We start from the raw sequence: 24,905 nt of genomic DNA, 5'->3' as shown, positions 1-24,905 counted from the left end.
AAACGCCTTGCTGAGATCCAGGAAGGCTGCACAGACAGTATTTCCATATTAGTTGTCAAGGATGCGTTCGATTATATCTGTCACAGCGGTGACAGTGGATCTCCCAGGAACAAAACCATGTTGTCCCTTGGGCAGAAAGCTGTTCTGGTGTAGATGCTTCTAGAGACAAGCCAAAATAGCTCCCTCCAGCATCTTTGAAAAGGTGGGGATGAAGGAAATTGGTCTATAGTTGCCCACTTCATTAGTTTTCCCTTTCTTATGAAGAGGATAGACCTTTGCAATTTTCATGGTGCAAGGAAAGGTTGGCCGAGACAAAGACTTATTGACAATATCGGTCAATGGTAAACAGAGCTCGTCTTCACAAAACATCAACATCCCGGATCAAATATCGTCCACTCCAGTTAATGAGGTTGGCCTTAGAGTTCTCATTACGTTTTGAATCTCACCATTAGTTGCTGGATTAAACAAGACCAGTGGCGGATCCAGGATAAGCCAAAGGGGTGGGGTGGCTATGTGTTGGGAGGGGGGGGGGTGAAAGAGCACCAGGGGGTACGGGGGTTCTCCTTCAGAAAATTTTCAAAATTCAAGTGTAAAATGACACATTTTTAGGCTGTTTTTAACTCTTAATTATCCAGAGTTTAGAGGCAAAAACTATGGTTTGACTCAAGAATATTGACTATAAAAAAGAATTTTGAAGTCATTATACCTAATGGTTTTGCATTAACATATCATATCTGACCCTCTGACCATAAGAATTTGAACGTTGAAAGCTATTACCTTTTTATTTCAAGTACGGAATTACTTCTAGTACTGATATTACTATTTTTCAAATGATTCAGTTTTTAAAATAAAACTGCATGTAGGCTACATTTTTAGTTATTCTATCTTATAATAGGTTTCAATAATGCATTAATGCATTACTTATTATAAAAGGTCTAAAGAAGAAGTATTTTATAAGTTTTAGCTGGTTTACTCTTATCCTGAATTCAAAAGATAACAGTTCAAAACAAAGAAATAAGTTCAAAGGACAGTGTTTGGTAATAATGTAAAAAACGTATTCAAAAGAAACTTGAATGTTACAACTTTTTTTAGTAGTACGATGCTATGAATAAGTTATTTGATGGTGCAATTTGACAAACACATTTGTCTTGGTTTTGACAGACCAAAATTTTTTTTTTTTGTCCCAGGACGCTAGACACGAGCCGGAGATTGTTTTTAACATCACTTCAGGCTAGACCTAGGGGTTGCGGCATTATCACTTAGGTAAAATCTATTGGTGATTTGGTGGGATTTGAACCAGGGACCTCAGGAACCGAAGTCCCACGCTCTAACCACTACACCAGCTCACTCCCCAACTAAAATTATGTAAGACTTTATCTACATCAATTTCCCTTTCCTTATGAATACCAATAATCCTTTACTTATGGATAGCCAGTGCAATCCAGTGAATGGCCTTCGCCTCTCATGTTCGGCAAATAGAACAAAACAAATTACCTATTTTATCTAGTGTAAATTTGATACCCAAGGGGGGGGGCAATAGCCCCTCTCTGGACCCGCCACTGAAAAAGACCAACCCAAGATCAAATCAAATTAATCTTTATTCATTTTTATATACAATATGTATACATAAATGGTGTCAATATAAAACTATTACTAAACTTAATGACTAACATGGTGTTGCTTAGCTTTTATATGGAATTCATTAAAACTATCAAATGCACCTTCAATTAGAAAATATTTTAAAACATTTTAAAAATTGCCAGAGGTTATTCGATTTTTAATTGAAATTGGTAGGCTGTTTCTTTTTTTAAAACTCTTTGTTATGTTTTTAATTTGAAAATCGTTTTTATGGTTTCTATATATATATGTAGAATTCTTCTTTAATGAATAATTTGCCTTTGTTTGGTTCAAATTCAATTACTGGTAAATTATTTTCTATATTTTTGATATTTATGATTAGTTTTTAGTAAGTGTTCTGCGTAGTTTGATTTCATACTTGTGGAATTTTTAGATTTAAATGTCTGTATATGTTCTTGGAATCTACATTTGAAGTTTCTTCTGGTTTGGCCAATATAATACTTGTTACATTCTGTACAGGAAATTTTGTAAATGCTGCTCTTGTTAAATTTTGATGATTCTTCAGTTATTTGTTGATGTTTGGAAACTTTTGAATTTATAATCTTAAAGACGTTGTTTTTGTTCTATATGTTGCTTTGTAATTAATTGAAATGTTTTAATATACCAATTTTTACAATAATTTAAAAAATAAAATATTGAAGAAAGGTAGGTCTGCGGGTGAGGAACCAATGATGCTGGCGACATTTCCTTTTTGTATGGCCATGGCAATTCGTTGAACTAGGTAGCTCCTCGCTTTATAGTCCCCTGTTTTTTTAAATTAGCTTGGGACCTATTTCATTTACCCAGTTCTTGCCTTCCTTGCACCATGGCCCAGCTGTTTCCACACCCAGGACGATTAACTGGTATCCTTTTGACGTAATATTTGAGTATTTCGTATGTTTTCTCTGGGTGGCCATTTCAGCTGCTGCTCCGGTTTGCATCTGGCCGCTTCCCATCGTTTCGGTCAAGACCTGAGGGTTCCAGTTGGGCTGGGATGTCGGCACACACCAAAGCTTTTTTTATCAGATTGTTAACCTCAGCGTGTCGGAAAAATCTTCTAGAACTTTTGATACAGGATAACGGGTGTAAACCTCTCTTGTCTACGATTTCACCACAGACACACTGAAATTCTCGGCAGAAATTACAACCTAATCTAAGTCCAATACTAATTTGGAAGCTTTTGTTATCCATAAACATACCATGTTTTTTTATGGAAAGGCATGTAACCATGCTCCAGACTCTTTTTCTTTGATGGCATTCATTCTTGCTAAATCTTGAACGTTATCGAATTTTAAATTTTCTTCTTTCTTCTTCATTACTATGTTGTCCCATTTATGCTGTAAGATTGGGCTTGAAGGCAGTTCATTGTAATTTTTTTTTAACTCTTCGATTCCATTACTACAGAAAGATAACGCCAATTTGTCAACTGGTATATATCAAGTATGTTGGAGACGAGTGGTGTTACTCCTGCACATGATGAAAGAAAAGTGGGCAAACTCAAATCAATGAGACTTCGTATACCAATGCCACCACGGCTTATGGGGAGACTTGCTTGTTCCATTTGCTTGGGTGTAATATTTAGGTTTAAAATATCCTTCAGGGATGAAATGAACTCGCGTGAAGCTGGCCCCACCATAATGAGCACAAATTATAAAAACATATCCATAATTTAGTGCCTAATTTGTGCTGCTCAAAGGTGTATATATAAAAATTTGTGCTCAACAATAACACAAAAAAAATAAAAAAAAAACCTGTTGGTGGGGCTAACTTCACGTTCAGCCCGCCACTAAAGGATATAACTATGTATTGTACATAGAAATTTAGTGCTCATTTTGTGCTACAACAATATATTAGATTTATAATTTGTGCTCTAAAAACACCCGAGTAAATGAGGAAAAACTGCCACCGGTGACGACGTCATCCACCCCGCCACATTGAGCAAATCAGTTGAAAATGGTGACACGATTTAGTGCTCATTTTGTGCCACAACAATATGTAGTTTTTAAAATTTTTGCTATAAATCCACCTGAGAATAAATGCGGAAAACTGCCGCCGTTGATGACATCATCCGCCCCACCACATTGAGCAAACCTGTTGAAAATGGTGTCACGATTTAGTGCTCATTTTGTGCCACAACAATATGTAGTTTTTAAAATTTTTGCTATAAATCCACCTGAGAATAAATGCGGAAAACTGCCGCCGTTGATGACGTCATCCGCCCCACCACATTGAGCAAACCTGTTGAAAATGGTGTCACGATTTAGTGCTCATTTTGTGCCACAACAATATACAATTTGTATAATTTGTGCTCTAAAACACCTGAGTAAATGGCGAAAAACTGCCGCCGGTGATGACGTCATCCGCCCCACCACATTGAGCAAACCAGTTGAATATGGTGTCACAATTTAGTGCTCATTTTGTGCTACAACAATATATAGTTATTAAAATTTGTGCCCTAAAACCAACTGAGTAAATGTGGTAAAACTGCCGCCAGTCATGACGTCATCCGCCCCACCACATTGAGCAAACCGGTTGAAAATGGTGTCACTATTTAGTGCCCATTTTGTGCTACAATCATTTCTAGTTTTTTCCAATTCTGAAGGGGGGGGGGTTGAATTTAGTATACCTTTCGTAGGCTTTCCTTGAACTTGACTATAACAGAAGACTAATAACTGTTAAAGATTTCAAGTATTCACAACGATGAAAGACAGTGGCTCAAAAACTTTTGGGTGGTCCAATTATTAGTTGAGTGGGGGCTACATATTTTAAAATGCCTCTAATATATGGGGGTTTAGTTCTTCAGTCTAGCCATCCTGCCAGATGCCAAGTATCTAGCACGTCTATGAATGAGTGACAGTTAGTGCTGTCGTTTTGTCATTCATGATCGGGATATGATTCATGTTCTCAAACCTAGTAAAAAACGTATCTAGTTTGGAGTTGTTCATTATGAACAAATCATGATCGAAATGAGATTACTTGTACTCATCGTAGTCTTTTGAGTTTTTCTCAAAAATACGCCAGTCCCAGTGTCTAAGTCATCCAGTACCTATAGGCCTCGATCTTGTGGTGTACATAGTTTTTTTGTGTGATCTGCAACGTGACTGGCAATGAAGTTGCATGATGTCATTTACTCATTTACATCATTTACTCAGGTGTTTTTAGAGCACAAATTATACAAATTGTATATTGTTGTGGCACAAAATGAGCACTAAATCGTGACACCATTTTCAACTGATTTGCTCAATGTGGCGGGGCGGATGACGTCATCACCGGCGGCAGTTTTTCCTCATTTACTCGGGTGTTTTTAGATCACAAATTATAAATCTAATATATTGTTGTAGCACAAAATGAGCACTAAATTTCTATGTACAATACATGGTTATATCCTTTAGTGGCGGGCTGAACGTGAAGTTAGCCCCACCAACAGTTTTTTATTTTTTTATTTTGTGTGTTATTGTTGAGCATAAATTTTTTTATATACACCTTTGAGCAGCACAAATTAGGCACTAAATTATGGATATGTTTTTATAATTTGTGCTCAGTTTGGTGGGGCCAGCTTCACGCGAGTATGAAATGGTCGTATTGTCCAGAGTACTTAAAGCTTGTTGAAATAGAAACGTTGGTACACTTCTAAGTGTGTAAAGCATATTAGGTATACCAAGGCAATTAAAAAAAAAAAATAGGCAATGTGTTTCGGTAGTGATTTAAGCCTTTCGACCATGATCTTTAAAGATTCTAAATGTTTGTTCAATGGATTTTGAAATCCTTCAAAACACAAAGGAGAACCTAAAAGATATAATTCTGAGGAATTTACTGTTTGAATGTCTGGAAGAACAGTTCTGAAATGTGTTTCTATGTTAGGGTCAATGATGTTTGATGTGAAAAATAACTCACACTTTTTAGGATTAATTGTTAACCCTATTTTTCTTGATTCACTTATCAGTATGTTGATGTCCTTCCATACAGTTTCCGGATCACCAGCCAATGTACCATCGTCTAAATAAAACAATTTTAGTTTCGATTTGAGTTTGAGCAAAATTGGATGAATGGCTAGACTATAGGTGAGTGAGCTTGTTGGATCGCCTTGTTGACAACCAACACGTGATTCAATAATTTTGTTTCAAAAAAATAATGTAGATGATGAACTGTAACATTGCCAAAAAAATGGGTATAGTTCGGGAACATTTTCTTTAATCTCTTTTAGTAAAATGTCTCTTTCAACAGAATTGAACGCGTTTTTATAGTCAATTTTAACCAAAACCTTGTTGGACTCTTTTTCATACTCAAGAAATGTTTGTGTTGCATGAATAATGGTCTCACAACCTTGCTTAGTTGCAAAACTTTATTGATAAGGTTGAAAATAGTTTTTACACTTTTCTTGAACAGCTTGACAACATATTTTAGCTATAAGTCTTCTAAATACACATCCAACAGCAATTGGTCTTAATCCACCATCTTTCTTATTCAACGCACAAAGATTAGCACCATAAATATATTTTAAAATTAATTAAATTAATTATATATAATTAGATCTGTAATTTGTTTTAGATAAGGTTTATCTTGTTGCTTTTAGAGTTTTGAGGAAGTCATGTATTCTTTTTTCAATTTTTCTTCTTTTTTCTTTTGTTTCTTAATTTTGTTCTTTATCATATTTATCCATTTTTGGCTGCAATATTTTTTATTATCTTCGTTTCTTTTTCAAAATTTGTTTTGTTTAGTGGCAATGTAATTAGTCTGTAAATCATAGAATGAAATGCTGCTATTTTTTGTTGCCAAGGGTGGTAAGATGATTTTGGTACTACAAATTTAGTAGTAGTTGTTTTTCTAAATAATCAAATAGTGTTTTTTGTCAATTTTTGAGATTGTTAGTCCAGATAATTGATTTTTCTTGTTGGGCATCTTTGGTAAACTTTATATTTTTAGATATAGAATTTATGTATGTTAGAAGTGTGTCACTCTCAGTTTCGGATACTTCAAATAAGCAAATAACATCATCAACGTACCTGTGCCAATATATGATCTTATTTTTCACGGGGTTTGAATTGTTTTAATTTGGTTTGTTTCTAAATAATTCATAAATAATTCTGCTAATAAACATAAAATAAAGGGGGCTACCCTTAGCAAGACCATCATTTTGTTTGTAATATTTGTTATTGTATTCTAAATCATTTTGTTCCAGAGCAATATTTGTGAGATTGATGATGTCTTTTATTTCATTTTGTTTAAGAGATTTGTTTCTTAGTAACTCTTCTTTTATGATATTAATTGTTTCTTAGATTGGGATATTTGAATACATGTTTACAATATCAAAGGAAATAAATATTGAATTTTGTGGAATTTGTATGTTTTTTATCTTGTTTACCAATTCATGTGAGGTTTTGATTCCATAGTTGTGTTTTAAATTTATGTTATTTTTTATAATAACTTTTTTTATTTTTTTATAATTACCGATCAAGAACGGCCGCACTCAACGTGTTAAAAAGGATGGAGGCCTCTAATATTAATAAGTGGGCCTACATTTTAAGTGAGTAGTTAAGTATTAAATTTAACTCAGTGTTAAAACAGTAACAATCTATAAAGAGTTGCAGTCCAGAGTGAGGCAGAACCAGGGGTGAACCAGTCAATAGTCCAACCAACTAATAGTCTTATCCCTTGAGTCCATTGTGCGTGCTTGGAGCTGCTAGGGCCAGTCAGTCATACTTCTAACTCCACTATATCTGAGAAATATTTTTTTATTGAAGAAAATATACAAATCTGATGGTTTGAATGGGTGTATTTTAATTTACTGATCATTTTGATACCAACCACATAATGGCTAGCTCAATTAATTGATTTGAATTTTTGATTGTGGTTCCGATTATACAGGATGTAGAGGTTTTAACGTATTATCACCTACCTTTTCTTGATTGGGTCGGGTACTTGAGTCCAAGGTTGAAGGATATCCAAACATCGAGGTGGAAGTGCAGCCTTAGCTTTCTTGCTTATTGGATGCTTAGTTAGTTCCGAATCAGCACTCTTGTCAACAGTAAAAATGACACTATCATCTCTTTCATTGAACGAGCCTCTGTGACAAATAGTTGCATTAAACAAATAGAAATTCTTATTTCTTAGAGTTACGGTACTCAAAGCAGTGGTACAGTAGGCTCTAAGTCTATCCTAATTTTTTAAATGCTCTCTAATAGTGATGGTCGGATCCGGATATCGGACAACCGGATCCGCCGGATCCCAGCTAAAACCAGCACGGGATCGGATCCAAAAAATTCCGGATCTTGGGTTGGATCAGGTTTTGATGGATCCCATTTTTTCCCGATTTTTAGCTAACATAAAGCTGTCTGTATCCATGTACAAGACCAGTTTTTCCCCGATTTTTTACTAACACAAAGCTGTCTGTATCCATGTACGCTCATCCGGACTAAAGTGGCGGACGTCCAGTCCGGATTACAAAGAATCTGGACTATCGCGAGTCGAGCAAATACACAGTACTGTATATTGCCGTTTTTTCAATTATGTTCCAGGTTCACAGTAATGGATAGCCGGCATATGCACTTCAACCGGTAATAATTTGTACCGCCGAATTTTGTTCCAGGTCCACAGTAATGGATAGCCGGGCATATGCACTTCAACCGAAATAATTTTTATTGCCGAATTTAGTTCCAGGTCCACAGTAATGATAGCTGGGCAAATGCACTTCCACTGGTAATAATGTTTACTGCCGAATTTAGTTCCAGATCCACAGTAATGATAGCCGGGCATATGCGCTTCAACCGGTAATAATTTTTACCGCCGAATTTTGTTCCAGGTCCACAGTAATGGATAGCCCGGGCATATGCACTTCAACCGGTAATAATTTTTACCGTTGAATCAGGGTGTCTACAAAAGATTTGTCATTAATTTCCATGACTTTCCATGACTATATCCATGACCATTTACCATTGATTTCCATGACTCACAAACTTTACACGCAAATTATAATATAACATAGCCTACAGACACAAATAATACTGCCTGGACATGTTATTTTGCAGAAAATACTGAAATATGTAATAACAGACAACAATTGAGTACAATAGGTACAAAAATGAACTAAAACAAACCGAAAACTCATAAAATAATACAACTGTAATAAATTGAATTGTCGAAAATTTGTGAAAAATCCTGAAAAATGCTACAACAGTCCGGGTTACAGCTGACTAGAGCATTGAATGGTCCCCTCAAATCCATCCATAATTGGAAATTTCCATGACTTTCCATGACTTCTTGCCTATTTCCCTGACTTTCAATGACCAAAATTTTTTTCCATGACTATCCCTGACTTTCCAGAATGTGGACACCCTGGTTGAATTTAGTTCTAGGTCCACAGTAATGATAGCTGGGCATATGCACATCCACGGGTAATATTTTGTACCGCCAAATTTAGTTCCAGGTCCACAGTAATGATAGCAGGGCATATGCACTTCAACCGGTAATAATTTTTACCGCCAAATTTTGTTCCAGGTCCACAGTAATGGATAGCCCGGGCATATGCACTTCCACCGGTAATAATGTTTACCGCTGAATTTTGTTCCAGGTCCACAGTAATGATAGCCCGGGCATATGCACTTCAACCGTTGATAAAATTTTTACTGCTGAATTTAGTTCCAGGTCCACAGTAATGATAGCTCGGCATATGCAATTCAACCGGTAATAATGTTTACGGCCGAATTTAGTTCCAAGTCCACAGTAATGATAGCCGGGCATATGCACTTCCACCGGTAATAATTTTTACCGCTGAATGTTGTTTCAGGTCCACAGTAATGATAGGCGGGCATATGCATCTTCCACCTGTAATAATCTTTACCACCGAATTTAGTTCCAGATCCACAGTAATGAAAGCTGAGCAAATGCACTTCCACCGGTAATAATGTTTACCAAACCGGTAATAATAACCGGTAGTAATGTTTACACCGGTAATAATTTTTACCACCGTGTTATCCGGTTAATCGGTCTTGTACATAGATACAGACAGATTTGTGTTGTAATAAAATCGGGAAAACATCGGTCTCGTATGCCTGGATCACCCCTTGCTTGCCTCTCTTTGTTATTCGTTCCAGGTCCACAGTACTGATAGCCGGGTATGTGAAACTCTACAGGTAAAATACCCTGTGTCTGTGTACAAGAAGATTATCTGTGTCCATACAGGGTGAAAAAAAGTCAAGACTCCCCCATCTAATATTTTTGTAAGTTAGAACACAGTACAGTCTTCTTGTACACAGGCACAGGGTATTTTACCTGTAGAACTTCACATACCCGTCTATCAGTACTGTGGACCTGGAACGAATTTAAGGAAGAGATTAACAAGAGGTGATTCAGGCATAAATAAATTGGATGTTGCATGCAAAAACCACGATATAGCATACTCAAGATCGAACTATTGTACAATATACACAGATACCCTTTTGGTGGTCGTGCAAACTTAGGACAAAGTTTCATTTTATGATTTTGAAAAGTTTTAGTGTCCCCAGAAAATGAGGGATTATGGGCTCAATTGGAGATTACTCCATATATAAGATGTATTAATCTTTAAACATTACCAATTTAATTTTAAACAGTATGATTTAAATTGATATTCTGTTAATTACGTTTTTTTTTAACCCGCCCTTATGACAGTTTGTATGTGGATCTGGAATTTTTCAAGATCCGGAACCAGATCCGGTACCGACATTTTCTTGGATCCGCCCATCACTACTCTCTAAGACTATAAGGAGCATACCTGATTAGATGTTACAACAGGAGCACTGCCTAGGTCAAGTTAACAAAACAAATATTTTCATGTATGTCCAATGTAAATCGGCCGACTTAAAGAACTGTAACTTCGTACATTAGATTTACAATTAATAAATGATACGTCTGTATTAATAGTGCATTATTTAACGAATTATAATATGAATGTATTCTGCTGTAAGGCTCCGGCATTATAGTGGACTGCAGTATCAAATTTAATTTATCATTATCTACTTATATTACGTAGCCTACAAAGCATATAATAAATAGTGTCAGCTAATAAATAATATATGTATACAAATACATAACCTAAACAAAAAATTAATAAAATAGAACTAAATCTATAGCTGTATACATTTATAAACAATTCATCTAGGCCTATAGTGTAGATGATGGTCTAAATTGGCTTTTCTACCAAAAATTCTTTGAGTTTTTATCCAAACCATTTTGATTTTATATATAATTAATCTAGATAATATTAATACGCTACATGAAACTTTGTCAACAATAAAGGCTTTTTTGTTTTAAGATCTAACCCCACATATTATATACCAAAATGTTCGTCTAGGTGTGTAGATTTGCAAACTAACCTTACATTTTTTTTAAGTCCCTTGGGCTCTGTCCCAGTGGCTTTTAAAGTTCCCATGTTATCCTTATTAAGAACATATTTGTTCACATTATGATCAGGTGGATAATTTAACCCTAGCAGTGGCCAACGAGCGTAATACGCTCGTTCGCCGTGACGCCTAGAATGGCCACCAGCGTTACACGCTAAGTATGGGCCGGATTTTTTTTAACAGCGAAAAAACCGCTTTTAATCAACTCTGATGTGAACAACATGTATACCATTCGAAAGATCACATTCTGAACTTTCATTTTATTATATAAACAAACCCTGTAGCAGGTATATAATGATGTCACGACAATTAGAAATCAAATGAATTTTTGGCGCGCACGACTTTTACAGCTGACACTTGAGAACTGTCAAAACACGACTTGTTTGGCATTACCCTGCTCAATAATTTTCATCTTGGGTTGTTGCAGGAGGTACCACTGGATAGCCATTGATTTTATCTTCATTGTGGTATTGATATTTAGAACGAAATATTGATTGCACAATAGGTACGATTTTATGAAAACAGCTGTTTTCAAAATTTATAACAAATGGCCAACCAGTGTAATACGCTAGTACAGAAAATACAAATTACATACAGTGTGAGGGGTGCACAGAAGGAGCCTCCCCAAAAATGACCATTACACGCTAAGAACGACATCACAATTGGGCGCACCCCGGGCAACGCTGACATCTCAGCGGCAAATCCTTCTACAACCGGAAGACTTCGAAAAATGAATCTGCCTAAACGGTCTTTTTCAAGGCCATTAGTAACAATCTTGATTAATATCGAGGGAATATCGAGAGACAAGGAAATATTACTGTCTGATATGATATGAGGTTGGCAGCACTGAGTGCCTTATGAAGGTTTACCTGTTGGAAGTGCTCTCGGTTTTTAAAGGTTTAATAAGTTTATATGCAATTTCTTAGCCTGAAACGATTTCTAATACGTTTTAGTGTTTCTTACTGAAGAGGAGGATACTTCAAATCCAGCGTATCGGTAATATTTAGTTATCAAGATTGACATTAGCGTTGCTGTTCCACCGTACTTGCCATTATCAATGTTTACCCCAACTAGTGCCGACCAGTTCAGTTTGTGGTCGTAAGCTGTGCGTGACGTGGTTGTGCATATTTGTGCGTCATTGGTGTGTGAAAAGTACTTTATGGCACATAGTATTAAAGAGTATTTTACTCCTAAGGTGCAGAAAAAGCGAGCTCGAGTGTTTTCGCCGGACAGTGTAAAGGACTACGACGACGACAACATGGCGGACAAGGTAGGCGACATGACGTATGCAGATCTAACGCAAGTAATCAGTAATGTTATTGGAGGCTTATTGGACAATAAACTAGCCCCTCTGGCAACAAAAAGTGATATTCTAGGACTTAATGAGGAAATTACTCGGTTGAAAGAGGAGAACGTCAAAATTAATAACGAGTTAATTGCCGTTAGAGCTCGCGAAGCTGACATAATAGATAAGTTGGACGATTTAGAATGTAGATCCCGGCAAAACAATCTAATTTTCAAGGGTCTAAGGTGTAAGCGAGGTGAGGACTGTAAATCGGTTATAAGGAACTTTTGTGTCAACAGACTACAATGTAATGATAACCTGTGGATTAATCGTGCACATCCCCTAGGGGCAACTGGACTACTAATAGCACACTTTCCTGATGATGCGGATGTTAACTGGATTATGAGCAACACTAGAAACCTGGTAGGAACTGGATACTTTGTGAATAGAGACTATAGTAAAGAAGTTAGAACAAAAAGAAGCTACCTGATGGCGGTTAGGAAAGAGTTAGAGACATCTAGGACGTAGATCAATAAAGCTAGTGTTTGATCATTTGGTAATAGCAGATGTTAAATTTACTTGGTCCGGAGGGAAGCTGCGTGCAGGGGGTGAGGACGGTTGTACGAAGGTCAAGGAACTATTGGGTGTGGACATCAGTGTGTTCGTCGACAGATTAATGACCAATGGTGTGAAGAAGGCACAGTCAGACACACCACCTCTACCAAGAGATGCTGGTCCAGGGACAACACCACAGCTACAGGACGTCGGGGGTCCAGGGACAACACCACAGCTACAGGACGTCGGAAACGGGGACCCAGGGGCAAATTCATCAGGGAACAGTGACCAAGGGGGCCAAGTGAGGAGTCGGCGGCAGCACCAATCAGTGGGTGAATAAAACTCTAAATAGTGGTGAATTTATTAAGATAATAGCGTTTAATGTTAGAGGATTAAAAGAGAAAATATTAGATTTTAAGTTAATTAATTATTTGTCAGAGTTTGATATTGTTTTTCTTTCAGAAACATTTATTGTTGAAACAGATTTTGCATTGGTAAATCAATACTTTTCTAATTTTGAGATACATTTAATAGCAGCAGTAAAGGAAAATAGGTTAGGTAGGCCAAGAGGAGGGACTCTTATAGGTTTTAACTAGGGATGGTCAAGTCTCGAAATTTCGGGAAATTTTCGGGAAATTTTAAATCTCGTTACACGAGACGAGATTTCTTTTTGGCCGAGATTTTTATCAAGACAAGAATTAAAAAAAAAAAAAAAAAAAAAAAAAAAAAAAAAAAAAAATTAAAAACGCCCTTCAAATGTAAATATTACTTTAATTATTTTAATTAAATTTGAGAAGTTTTGTTAAGTGTTAGCAGTGTGAGGAATGTTTTATTACTATAAAAAAAGTCTAAACAAGTAACTATTTTATAAAAATTAATATTTTATTTTATGATTTATTTTATTTTAGGATAAGTTGAACTCTATCCTAACTGATATCACTATGTTTCCTAATCGTAGGCATTTTTAATAATTTAGGCGTGATTAATAAAAAAATGTTATGCTGATGTTTTTTAATAAAAGATTGTAAATATTCTTGCCTATTATCATTATTTTTGTATTTAAACAGTCATCTAACAATGTTACAAAATCAGGTAAAAATTCCGAACGTGCATTTCCCGTTGTGTATGAGAAGGGAAATCCCGTCTCGATCTCGTCTCGAAATTTTATGAGAAATAAAAAATCTCGTCTCGTCTCGTCTCGAACTAAAAATCCAATCTCGTCCATCCCTAGTTTTAACTTATGTTCAAAAATAAAGGACTCTTTTATTTTTTCTAATGTAGAACTGCCAATAGTTTCTGTTAAAACAGGGGGTTTAAATGTTGAAATAATTCCAGGTTATCTTAATTTTAGTTATTGGGAGAGAGATTTTAATAAGTTAACAAATTATGTAAATGAGCACAGTGATAAAAAGATCATAGTCATAGGGGATTGTAATGCAAGAATATCTGAGGAACAAGTCATTAACTATAATTTATTGTATGAGAATCTTTCAATTATTAATACTAGATGTTCAAAAGATAAGGTTTTGAATGATAGAGGCAAGAAAGTGCTAGAGTTTTGTGATAATTATAACTTAATTGTTTTAAATGGCCGCACACCCTCTGATGTTAGCGGTGAATTAACATTTATAAACAAAAATGGTTCATCGGTAATAGATTTAGCATTAGCCTCACTGGAGTGTCTTAATGTAGTTAATGACTTTCGTGTATTAGATTTTGTAGGCTCTGACCATTTTCCAATTGAACTAACTCTTTGTTTAAGGCGCAAAAACACTTTAACTAGCACGGTATGTATCCCTTTGTTGCCAAAGATTAGTTGGACAGAGGAAGACGGTAAATTTTACAAACTAAGGGTTGAAAGACACTTAGACACCCTAGGATCAGTAGAAAATGTGGAGCCATATGTTTTATTAGATTTAAGATAACAGCGTGTGTGAAGGCCGCGGCATTCCGGGGAAATCAGAGCTTTTCTAGTAATGCGCGATTTAAAAAGAAGAAACCGTGGTTTGACAGGGACTGCAATAAGAGTAGGAACAAGAGTTTAAAACTGCTAAAAATTTACCGTAGGTTAAACACGGAATTTTCAAAAAACGAATACTTGGAATCAAATAAGCAGTACAAAAAGTTGCTGCAAGTAAAACGATTAGACTATGAGAGAAATATGCTGCAAAAAATTAAGATGGCTAGTAATATGAGTGATTTTTGGAAAGCAGTAAAGCATTTAAAAACAAAAAATCATTTTGTGGGAGCATATATAAGTGTTGAGGATTGGGTCCGGCACTTTAAAATGTTACTTGATCCGCCGATGGAGACTACGACCTTTTTATTTGCCGAACCACTAATAGTTGATCAGTTTCTAGATAAAGACATTAGTTTCTCAGAAGTAAATCGAGCTATCCAGGCATCAAAAGTAAATAAAGCCGCTGGTTTCAACCACACACCGTATGAGTTTTTTAAATTTGGACCAATGAGGCTAACAGATATTTTAGTTCAATTATTTAACAAAATTTTACATACAGGAGAGGTTCCAGAAAGTTTTAAGAAGTCAATTGTCTATCCACTACATAAAAAAGGGGATATTGGAGAGGTGTCTAATTATCAAGGGATTTGTTTTATGGATGCAGTGGCTAAGTTGTTTATGGGTGTAATATTAAACCGGTTAGAATTGTGGGTTACAGATAAAAATATTTTGTGTGAGTACCAAGCAGGTTTTCGTAAAGGCTATTCTACAGTAGATAATGTTTTCTCTCTTTCTAATATGATTAATCTAAGGCTCTCAGTCAAAAAAGGCAAATTATAGCCTACTGTTTTTTTGTAGATTTTTCTGCCGCCTTTGACCGGATTGACAGAAACTCGTTGTTTTATAAACTTTCCTATACAATTGGAATTTCTTCAAAGATAATAAGATTATTAAAAAGTTGCTATAATGGTACGTCAGCAGGTGTATGGTGTAAAGAAGGTGTGTCAGAGTGATTTGAGACAACAAAAGGCCTGAGGCAGGGATGTTTAGGGAGTCCTTTGTTATTCTCATTGTTTTTAAATGACCTACATGATGTTCTAGGGGGTGGGTGCATCTTTGGAAACTTCAAAGTGAAAGTTCTGTTATACGCGGATGATATTGTTTTGGTGTCACCTTCAGCGGCGGGTTTACAATTAATGATAAATGATCTGCAAAAATATTATGAGGATTGGAATTTGGTAGTAAATCTTGACAAATCCAAGGTTATGGTGTTTAGGAATGGTGGCGACTTACGAGCAAACGAGCGGTGGCGTTATAAAGAAAATTTAATAGAGTGTGTAAACATTTACAAGTATCTTGGGGTGGTTTTCTCATCAAAGTTTTCTTTCCAAAAACACTTTGAACAAAAGCTAACGTCCTCAAAAAATGCAGTAACTTAAATTCGTTATGGTCAAAGGTTTTTAAAAATAAAGACATTTCAGTATTGTTAAAATTTGAGTGTTTTTACTCCGTAGTAAGATCAATAAATTTGAGTGTTTTTACTCCGTAGTAAGATCAATAATGTGTTATGCCGCACAAGTTTGGGGTTTTAATCTGTATAATGAAGTTGAAAAACTTTTACGTCAAAAAAATTTTTTGTTTACCTCAATGCACACCTAATTACATTAACTTATATAGGCTACTTAGAAACAGACCAAGACCCAATTTTCATTCATACGTTGAAACTTCACTTTGAATATGTTTTGAAAGTATTAAATATGCCCCAATCACGCTTACCAAAATTAATATGATGAGTTAATTAAAAATATGAGCCAGAACGTTAAGACTGAAGTTAACAAGCTAGATTCCAATCTTAATCACATGATCCACCTCTGAAAGCACTGGGAGTCGTGTGAGGGGACCCTCGTTTAGTCGTTGTGACACAGACCAGACCACCTCGACAGACGTCTCAGTCCTCAACTGTAGCCAGTTCTAAGCGAGCCGCTGCAAGCCCAGCTATGCTTGATAGGCTACTAAAAAGAAGAACAAAATCGACAAAAAAACTAGGAGAGTGGGTGACTATGTGAGATGGAAGGGCAGGCAGAAGAACCCTGAATCTGCAATCTGTGGATCGTCCTAGTGATTAGTGAAGAGGCAGCAAAGAAGTCCAAGAATAAGAGAGCCTTTAAGCAACAACCTGATGTTCATCAAGCTGACAAGCGGAAAGACCTAGGTACACTGAATGCCTAGGCCTAGGTTAAAATTAGGCCTATAGGCCTACATATTTTCAATGCGCTATTTCTTTGAAATAAATTAAAACAATCACGGGTAAACACAAGGTCCCTTGCATTATCAATTATAAAACTATCCTTGATATAGCTGGAGGGACAACGAAAAGTGTGAGTAATGAAGGTGAATAATATCTTGGAAGTAGGTCTGTATTTAGTGGTGATAATTAGAGATGTTTTTATCAAATGACATTAGCAAAATAACAATACTTAATTAACCACTGGAGGATGTAGACATTAGGCCTGAATAACCAATGCGTAAGACTACACATTTTTTAGTAGCCTAAATTCAATTTCAGGAGATACATACCCTAATCGCTCTTCGAGTCTGAAATCCTCAAGAAAATTTTCAACATCATTCACGTCTGAGTGTTTTCTCCAAGATTTCTTTTTACTTTTCGATATACTTTTTCTCTTACCAGATACTTTAACCATATTTAATGTTTGTGATTGTAGATACCAAACCAGATATACACTAAAAAAGTTATAATGGCTCAAATAAACCTAACCAACAAACCAAACTGAAACTACTATACTACATCTACATGTAGCCTACTACTACAGTCACAGTGCATGTGCGCAATAAATACCGATGGGTCTGAGTGGTCTGACCTGCGGTGGGGCACACGGGAGGGACTAAGGCTAACATATCTTGTAGTGTCAGCGTTTGCCGCTAGAACTGCTAAGTTGAAATAATTTAAATTATTATTATTTTGTTTTATTTTTTTTTTATAAAATTAACTTTTTCCTACAGTCACCCGACAAAGTTGGCTTCCCTGTACTGTTTATAGTACAGAAAGCTGCTAATTGCTGCATATTTATACTTTGCCGTACGGTTTATACTTTGCCGCACGGTTTATACTTTGCCGCACATCAGGATTCCAACCAAACAACACAAAACAGCGTGGTTTTATTATGCACGTACTCCGTGTACGCTTGGAAATAGGTTGGCAACACTTAAAGATAATAATACTATGAACAGCTGATTGACTATTATAACTACGATTTAACCTGTCATTTCGTGTTTATAGTTTTGGTATTTCTGAACTTTCTGGACTTTTCTTTTAAACGTTTTTAAAACATTCCTACGGTCTTAATAAACAAGAAAATACCTTTAAAGCATTTTTTTTAGGCGCGGAAACCACTTCAAATTACAAAAACATACGGAACTATATTCTCAAAAGACGGAGCACATTTCTTGCAGAGGAAAAATAGCGGAGTGATACGGACCACGGGTACTACTTTCTCCAGGGCACCATTTGTGTAATTGTGTTGCTAGCTGAACCTAAAAACGTGTTGTATAGTGTTTGAAAGACTAATTATTTATGTTTTATAGTGACTGTAGGAAAAATATAATGTGTAACACGAGTGAAAAAGGCCTTTGCTGCACTCGAGATCATTCCGCACTCGCCTGCGGCTCGTGCGTAAACATTGCTCTCGTGTGCAGCAAAGTGCCACTTTCACCACTAGTTACACAAATAACTATTTCATTATAAAATACTAGGTGAAACCCGTCGAAATCGACGGTTACTCTCAAGGCTTGCACTAATTCATCTACGGAAAGTTAGGTTAAGTGGAATATACTTTAAGTAGCTGCTTAAATATTATTTAATCTTTATGCCTTTTTTATAGCCGAAATGTCGTGTTATTTTCAATCATGTTAACAACCCAGTGGGCCGCGGTCCGTAATATAGGATACTGCAAATAATTTCTCAAGATAGGTACCATTTTAGGCAAGGTTTCTGTCTTTGGATGTTGAGCATGATAAGAGCACAATAAACTTCTTCTGCAGATAAATAATCTGCTGGAGAGATATAAGCCGAATTATAAATGTTACAATGCGAGTTCAAGCATTTTGTAACTATATGGGTAAATTATATGGTATTTTTTTGGCTGCTGCTCGGTGCACAAGAATATATATTTTAGAGATAAATTAAATGGTTTTGTTGCTGAGTAGCGCTAGTAAACATGTACAACCCATTTTGTTATTCTAATAACATTAAAAGGCTCTCTAGGAGTTCAAATTCTTATTTGTATACATATCTATATTATGTGTTCACTATGATGAATGAATACTTTATAGCAACCTCTCTGAAAATCCTGTAGTAAATTGCAGATTTACAGCTTAATGACTTTCTGAATCGTGCAAATATTTCTACATAAATATTGTAAAATGTTTTATCCAGTTGCTGTAAACTACTATTAGATTAACAAATTATGGACACGGCTCAAATGGACAACGTGCCCTTCTGCACTTGTATTATTTTGTATTGTATTACACATTCGACTATTTTTCCAATGATTGAAAACATGTATGACAATAATCTCATGAACCTATGATGATCTGTAGAATAACATGATAAAATATAGGCAAAAGTGGTGAAAAAGGCAGACAACAATCCGTACAACAGGTATTAGATAGTTCAATAAGAAATTATTGTAAGAGTTCTGTGATAAAAGGAATTTCCACTGATTTCGTATTAAAACGTTATATTGCAAAATATGACATGATACAGAAGAAAATCAATTTTAAAATCAGAAAATAACATTGCAAATACTTATTCTGGACAACTCCCAATAAATGTGTGTTGTTTAAAACACAATTTAAAAATTAACAGCTGTTTCATTAAAAATTATTATATGGCCAAAATGTAAACAAAGCTGTCGAGGGATCTTTAAAGACTTCTGGGGCAGAGCCCTAAGCGAATTTACTTAGTTTATCTTTTGATAACTCATCTAAAGACCAATTCTACCTTTCTTTGGACACCTCTATCAAGTTTCTACGCCCAGCCGTTCTCTCAAATTAGTGGAGACAAAGTTTCCAATTAAATATTTAGATTCCCCCATGTTAATCTTATGGGAGAAAACCCAACTTTGATGGAAGATCCTGCCCAAACTAATAAAGATATCAAAAAACGAAAAACACTTTGCAAAACTACAGATCAGGGCCATTGTTTTGACATTTTAATCATCAAAATCGGTCCAAAAATGTGGGAGGAGTTCTGTTTACAAAAATCGGCTTAGCGTATTATATATATAGATTGTTTCAAATTATAAAATAAATTTTTAATTTTTAAAATTAAACTGTCATAACATAACCTAACCAACCAGACTTGCTGATAGTATAAAAACTATATAAGATAAAAATCTAATTAATAATTACTTATAATTTTTAATTAATTATAAAATTAATTTTAAAATTTAGTATTATAAAATTAAACTGTCATAACCTAACCTAACCAACCAAACTTGCTGATATGAAAAATTTGTTGACAAAAAGTTAGTGCTGCCAGCGGGATTCGAACCCGGGACCTCCTGAACATCAATCCGAAACGCTATCAACCATGCCACGAACGCCGCTGAAATCTCATCGTTTCGTTACGGTAATCGTGTCGCCTCAAGAGAAGACATTAGCGACTAGAGATATGACGTCACTACACCTTTAGCCTTAGTCCCTTCCGTGTGCCCATTCCGTCTGACCTGACCATAAATAAAACCATATAAAACTATGGTCTGACTTAGGGGAGGTACGAATGAGGCATTAGTTCAAAATTCCTACATGGACAGCCAGTGGCGGATCTATGGGGGGGGCTAAGGGGGCTATAGCCCCCCCCTTCGGGTCTAAACTTACACTGTATAAAACGGAAAAATTCCTAGTTAAACCAACAATTTACCATGAGACTTGCAGGTGCTTGAAATATAAAGAAAATAATTTATGAGCGTGTTTAATCTAATTTCATGTAACGACAGTGCATTACAATTAATTAATCTACTGCTTGTTTTAAACTGGACAGACCTTTAAGACTGCAACAGAACAGCGCTTGTACGGTTCGAAACTTCTGGCCGTCTGTGCCCGAAATAAGCCGAAGGGAAGGGATGCGCCTCCAGCACACTTTCCTCCCCCGCCACCGGTTAAGTTGGACCGTTCCGCGCTATGACTATGAGTCATAGAATCATAGTTTTGGCACGTACGCTCGAAGATAGCCATTCCCATTGTCAGTGTCCACGCTCCAGTAGTGCCCGTCCAGTGTCCTAGTCTTACTTCCTACTGCCACGCAGTAGTTTGTTGTTGTGCGGGAGCGTTTTAAAGTGGCGTCAGTGTTCATGAGGGTTAAATTAATTTGACTAGTTTTGTATTTCTATTAGAAATGAAGCGTAGACTTACGGATTATTTCAGTAAGAAGGTAAATAGTACTGTTTCTGTTGCTGGTGAAGCAAGTTGCGAAGTGAATAAAAGCACAGTCAGTGATAATACTACAGTTAGTGATCAAAGTAATGAATTCTCCAAGAAGCATCGCCGTTTGGATGATGAGTCAAATAAAAGTGAGACTTTCAATAGAGGCGAGATGAGGATTTCTCATGATATGGTAAGTATAGGCTAACATTAAGCGGTAGTGTATGCTTTTTAGTAACGTCACGCTCGAGGTAAGGAGATGGAGTAGACACTCAGAGACTATTTTCTCAGCAAATACCGTCAAGTAAAAGGTTTTGCATTATTTTTAGAAATAGCCTATGTCTGATATATGAAAATTTAATAATTCTTACAGGACACGAATCGCTCAGAACTTGCGTTCATAAAAGGAAAATTTAATTCCCAGCCTCGGGCCGGGGCCTACCAACATAAACAATTCTTTAATACTTTCTTATTAAATGGTGACGATACAAAGTAGGTATTTTAAGCCAAGTATGAATGGAGATGAATTCATCGACGGGACGCGTTTAGATCTACTATTACATCGTTGTTTTACGTCTTGCATTAAGTTATAAAACCCAACTTATTATTTATTGATTTTAACAAAATGTTTTCGTAATTTCTGTTGTGTTTATATCCTCGTGATAAAAAAATAATTTACCTTAGAAATGTTTCTTTGGGATTTATACCTAGGCCTCCAAGTTCGTCCATTTTCCTGTTTAAAATTTGATTACACATAGATTACCTAACCTATGCCCCAATTTCACAAGGAACATTTTTTTATGGTGACTGTTGAAGTATCAGTTTTATTTGATGGCTTAAACTAGCGGGTAAGGTGTGGCCAATATGGGTATGTGACTCTACCATCATCGGTAACTAACAGTGGCCATAACAAAATGTATTTTATTTTAGGGTCCACCTGGTATATCAACCACTTGTGGTGGAACATATAAATCAAATGATATTGGTCTGGCTGTTGGGAAAATTCTAGATGACAACGAAAAGCTACAATTTTTGACTCAGACTTGGGTACCTCCAGTTAAATATAATTTTCCAACTAAAGTTGAAGGCAAGCAAACTCGAAAATTCAGAAGAGAATGGTTAGACCAACACGACTGGCTTGCATACAGTGAATGCTTACCTGGAGGATTTTGCAAAATTTGTGTTCTTTTTGCTCCTGCTGAAGCGGGAATAGGAAGTCAGGTAAGCCATGTCTCTATACTTGATAAAGTATTCTTTTCGTTAACATTTTTTAGTTTAAAAGTTTTGCAAGTGTTTCGAAATACAAGGCCGAAACGGGACATTTATTAAATTATTCGTATAAATAAAAAGCATTAACTTGGGCAATAATTTCATGTTTACGTAAAAAAAAAATTATAAGTACGGTAATGTTTAATACAAATAATTGTATTAAATCAAATTAATTAAATCTATAATTGTATTAAATCTGTTTGTTACTGTAACTTCTATAATGAAAGAGCTGCTGAAGTTAATTTTTTACTAGGCCTAAATAATAAAATTAAGTGGTTTTGTAAAATATAGAACACTAATTTAATATTGTTGACACCCTTAAGATTCTCGTTTTGAAAAAAAAAATTAAAGGCATAGGAATTATTTTTTGTCCTCGACTTGAAAACGGTCAAGTAATTTGACTGTTTAAGACGTAAAAAAATAATGCAACATATTTTTTTATAAAAACAAGTAAAGTTCACGTTTTGTTTCAGGTTCTTAAAACATTTGTGAAAGTGCCGTTAAATAAATTTAAGAAGGCAACAGAAGAGATCAAATGCCACGAATCTACTAAGTATCATCAGTTTGCAAAAGAGAAAGCTCTAAATTTCAAAGAGTCGTCCGAAACTGCTGGCTTACCTACCAAACATGTCGGTCATATGATGGACAAGAAAAAAGCCAACATTATTGAGCAAAACCGACGAAGGCTGAAACCCATAGTGAAGACAATCCTCTTTTGTGCCCAAAACAACCTACCCCTCAGAGGCCACAGAGATGACGGAAAACTCTCAGAAGATGAACGAGAAATGGCTCTTCAAGGAAGATATGGCGTATTCAAAAGCCTCCTGTCATTTCGGATTGATGCAGGTGACGAAGACCTAAAGTCGCATCTTTCTACGTGTAGGAAAAACAGTACACTCATAAGCAAAACCATTCAAAATGAGATTATAGAGTGTATTGGAAAACATTTACAATCCAAAATAGTAGAAAGTGTACAAAAGGCCAAGTATTTTTCGATTTTATGTGACGAAACCACCGATGCCAGTAGAAAAGAACAGCTTACGTTTTGTGTCCGTTATATCGACATGGAAGACCGTAAGGTAAAAGAAGAGTTCCTTGGTTTTGTAGAGCTAAAATCGACTACAAGTGTGTCAATAAAGTCAACTATAGACCAAGAAATGTCAAAGCTTGGCTTGTCTTACGATTACCTGTGTGGCCAAGGCTATGATGGTGGGGCAAATATGGCAGGACATTTACATGGCGTGCAAGCATTAATTTCACAACAACAACCACTAGCCATTTACACACACTGTTTCAGCCACTCCTTGAACCTGTGTATCACAAAATGTTGTGACATTCCAGAAATAAGGAATGCCATTGGAACTGTTGGAACTGTGTCAACATTTTTGTCAGCCTCTGCTAATCGAATGAATGCTCTAATTGATGAGATAGGGAAGACTAATTTTACAGATTCAAAAAAGCAAAGACTAAAGGCACTGTGTCCGACGAGGTGGGTTGAGAGGCATGAGAGCCTCATTACCTTTAAAGAACTGATTATTCCTGTTGTGACAGTCCTAGAAACCTTGAGTGACAGTAAAACGCCTGAAATATCATCGAAAGCATATATGCTGTCTTGTGCAATTAAAAAAAGCGAATTCATCGTTGGTCTCGAAGTAGCGGTGTACTGCCTTGGACTTACTCTAAGGCTAAGCCAACGCCTGCAAAGCCCCAAGCAAGACCTCTCATCAGCTTTAGTAAGTGTAACAGACATTTTGGAGAACTTTAGAAACATTCGACGAGAAGCTGATCTCGAGTTTAATAGCCTGTATGAAAACGCTGTTCAACTTGCCGATGAACTTGGGTTTGACATTTCAACGCCGAGAACCTGCAGACGACAACAGAATCGAAGCAACACTCCATCTGAAAGTGCCGAAGAATACTTCAGAAGAACAATATTCCTACCTCTCGTGGACCATTTCATATCCGAGATTGATAAGAGGTTCAACAGAGATTTTTGTGGGGTCCTTCCTCTCGAAGGCCTTATTCCGGCAAACCTTGAGAGGTTTACAGACGATACAATTGTTTCAGCTGCTGAAAAATACCAAATTTTTACGGACCAGATAGGGAGTTTTAGCTTGCTGACAGCAGAAATAAAGATGTGGAGGAATAAGTGGAGAAATGCATGCAACCCCCCCGACACAGTGATTGACGCAATCAAAGAACTGGACTATTCTTTTTTCCCAATGATCAGCACCCTCCTTCAAGTCTTGGGGACGATCCCGGTTACAACCGCCACAGCTGAACGCTCATTTTCAACTTTAAAGAGGTAACTATATAATTAAAAATGGTGATTCACTTAAATACTGTTTGGTTTTCAAAATAATTAATCCAATGAAATTATACTTTGATTTGATTTTTATTT

At 36.0% G+C, this 24,905-nt stretch overlaps 2 protein-coding genes across 2 annotated transcripts in view; one reads left to right on the top strand and one right to left on the bottom strand.

The window, feature by feature from the left end:
* The window catches only part of LOC128982899 (ribosome biogenesis protein NOP53-like), a 99,353-nt gene extending 81,739 nt beyond the window's left edge, over nt 1–17,614 (bottom strand). The window contains exons 1-2 of the mRNA XM_054401961.1: nt 17,372–17,614; nt 7,514–7,681 (exon numbers count right to left, since the gene is read on the bottom strand). Coding sequence (XP_054257936.1) covers nt 7,514–7,681; nt 17,372–17,496 — 293 coding nt within the window. The 5' untranslated portion in view covers nt 17,497–17,614. The remainder of the gene's footprint in view (nt 1–7,513; nt 7,682–17,371) is intronic.
* Nucleotides 17,615–23,842: 6,228 nt separating this feature from the next.
* LOC128983590 (uncharacterized) lies at nt 23,843–24,848 on the top strand. The gene has a single exon (XM_054402924.1). It carries the CDS (start codon nt 23,911–23,913, stop codon nt 24,811–24,813), a length of 903 nt encoding a protein of 300 aa, XP_054258899.1. The 5' UTR covers nt 23,843–23,910; the 3' UTR covers nt 24,814–24,848.
* The last annotated feature ends 57 nt before the right edge of the window (nt 24,849–24,905 follow it).

Source organism: Macrosteles quadrilineatus, unplaced genomic scaffold, assembly GCF_028750875.1.
Source record: "Macrosteles quadrilineatus isolate MER2022 unplaced genomic scaffold, UCM_ALF_1.0 Scaffold_1__1_contigs__length_201487025, whole genome shotgun sequence".
NCBI classification, from domain to species: Eukaryota; Metazoa; Arthropoda; class Insecta; order Hemiptera; family Cicadellidae; genus Macrosteles; species Macrosteles quadrilineatus.
Note: the sequence above shows the minus strand (reverse complement) of the source record. Positions and strands in the feature narration are given on the sequence as shown.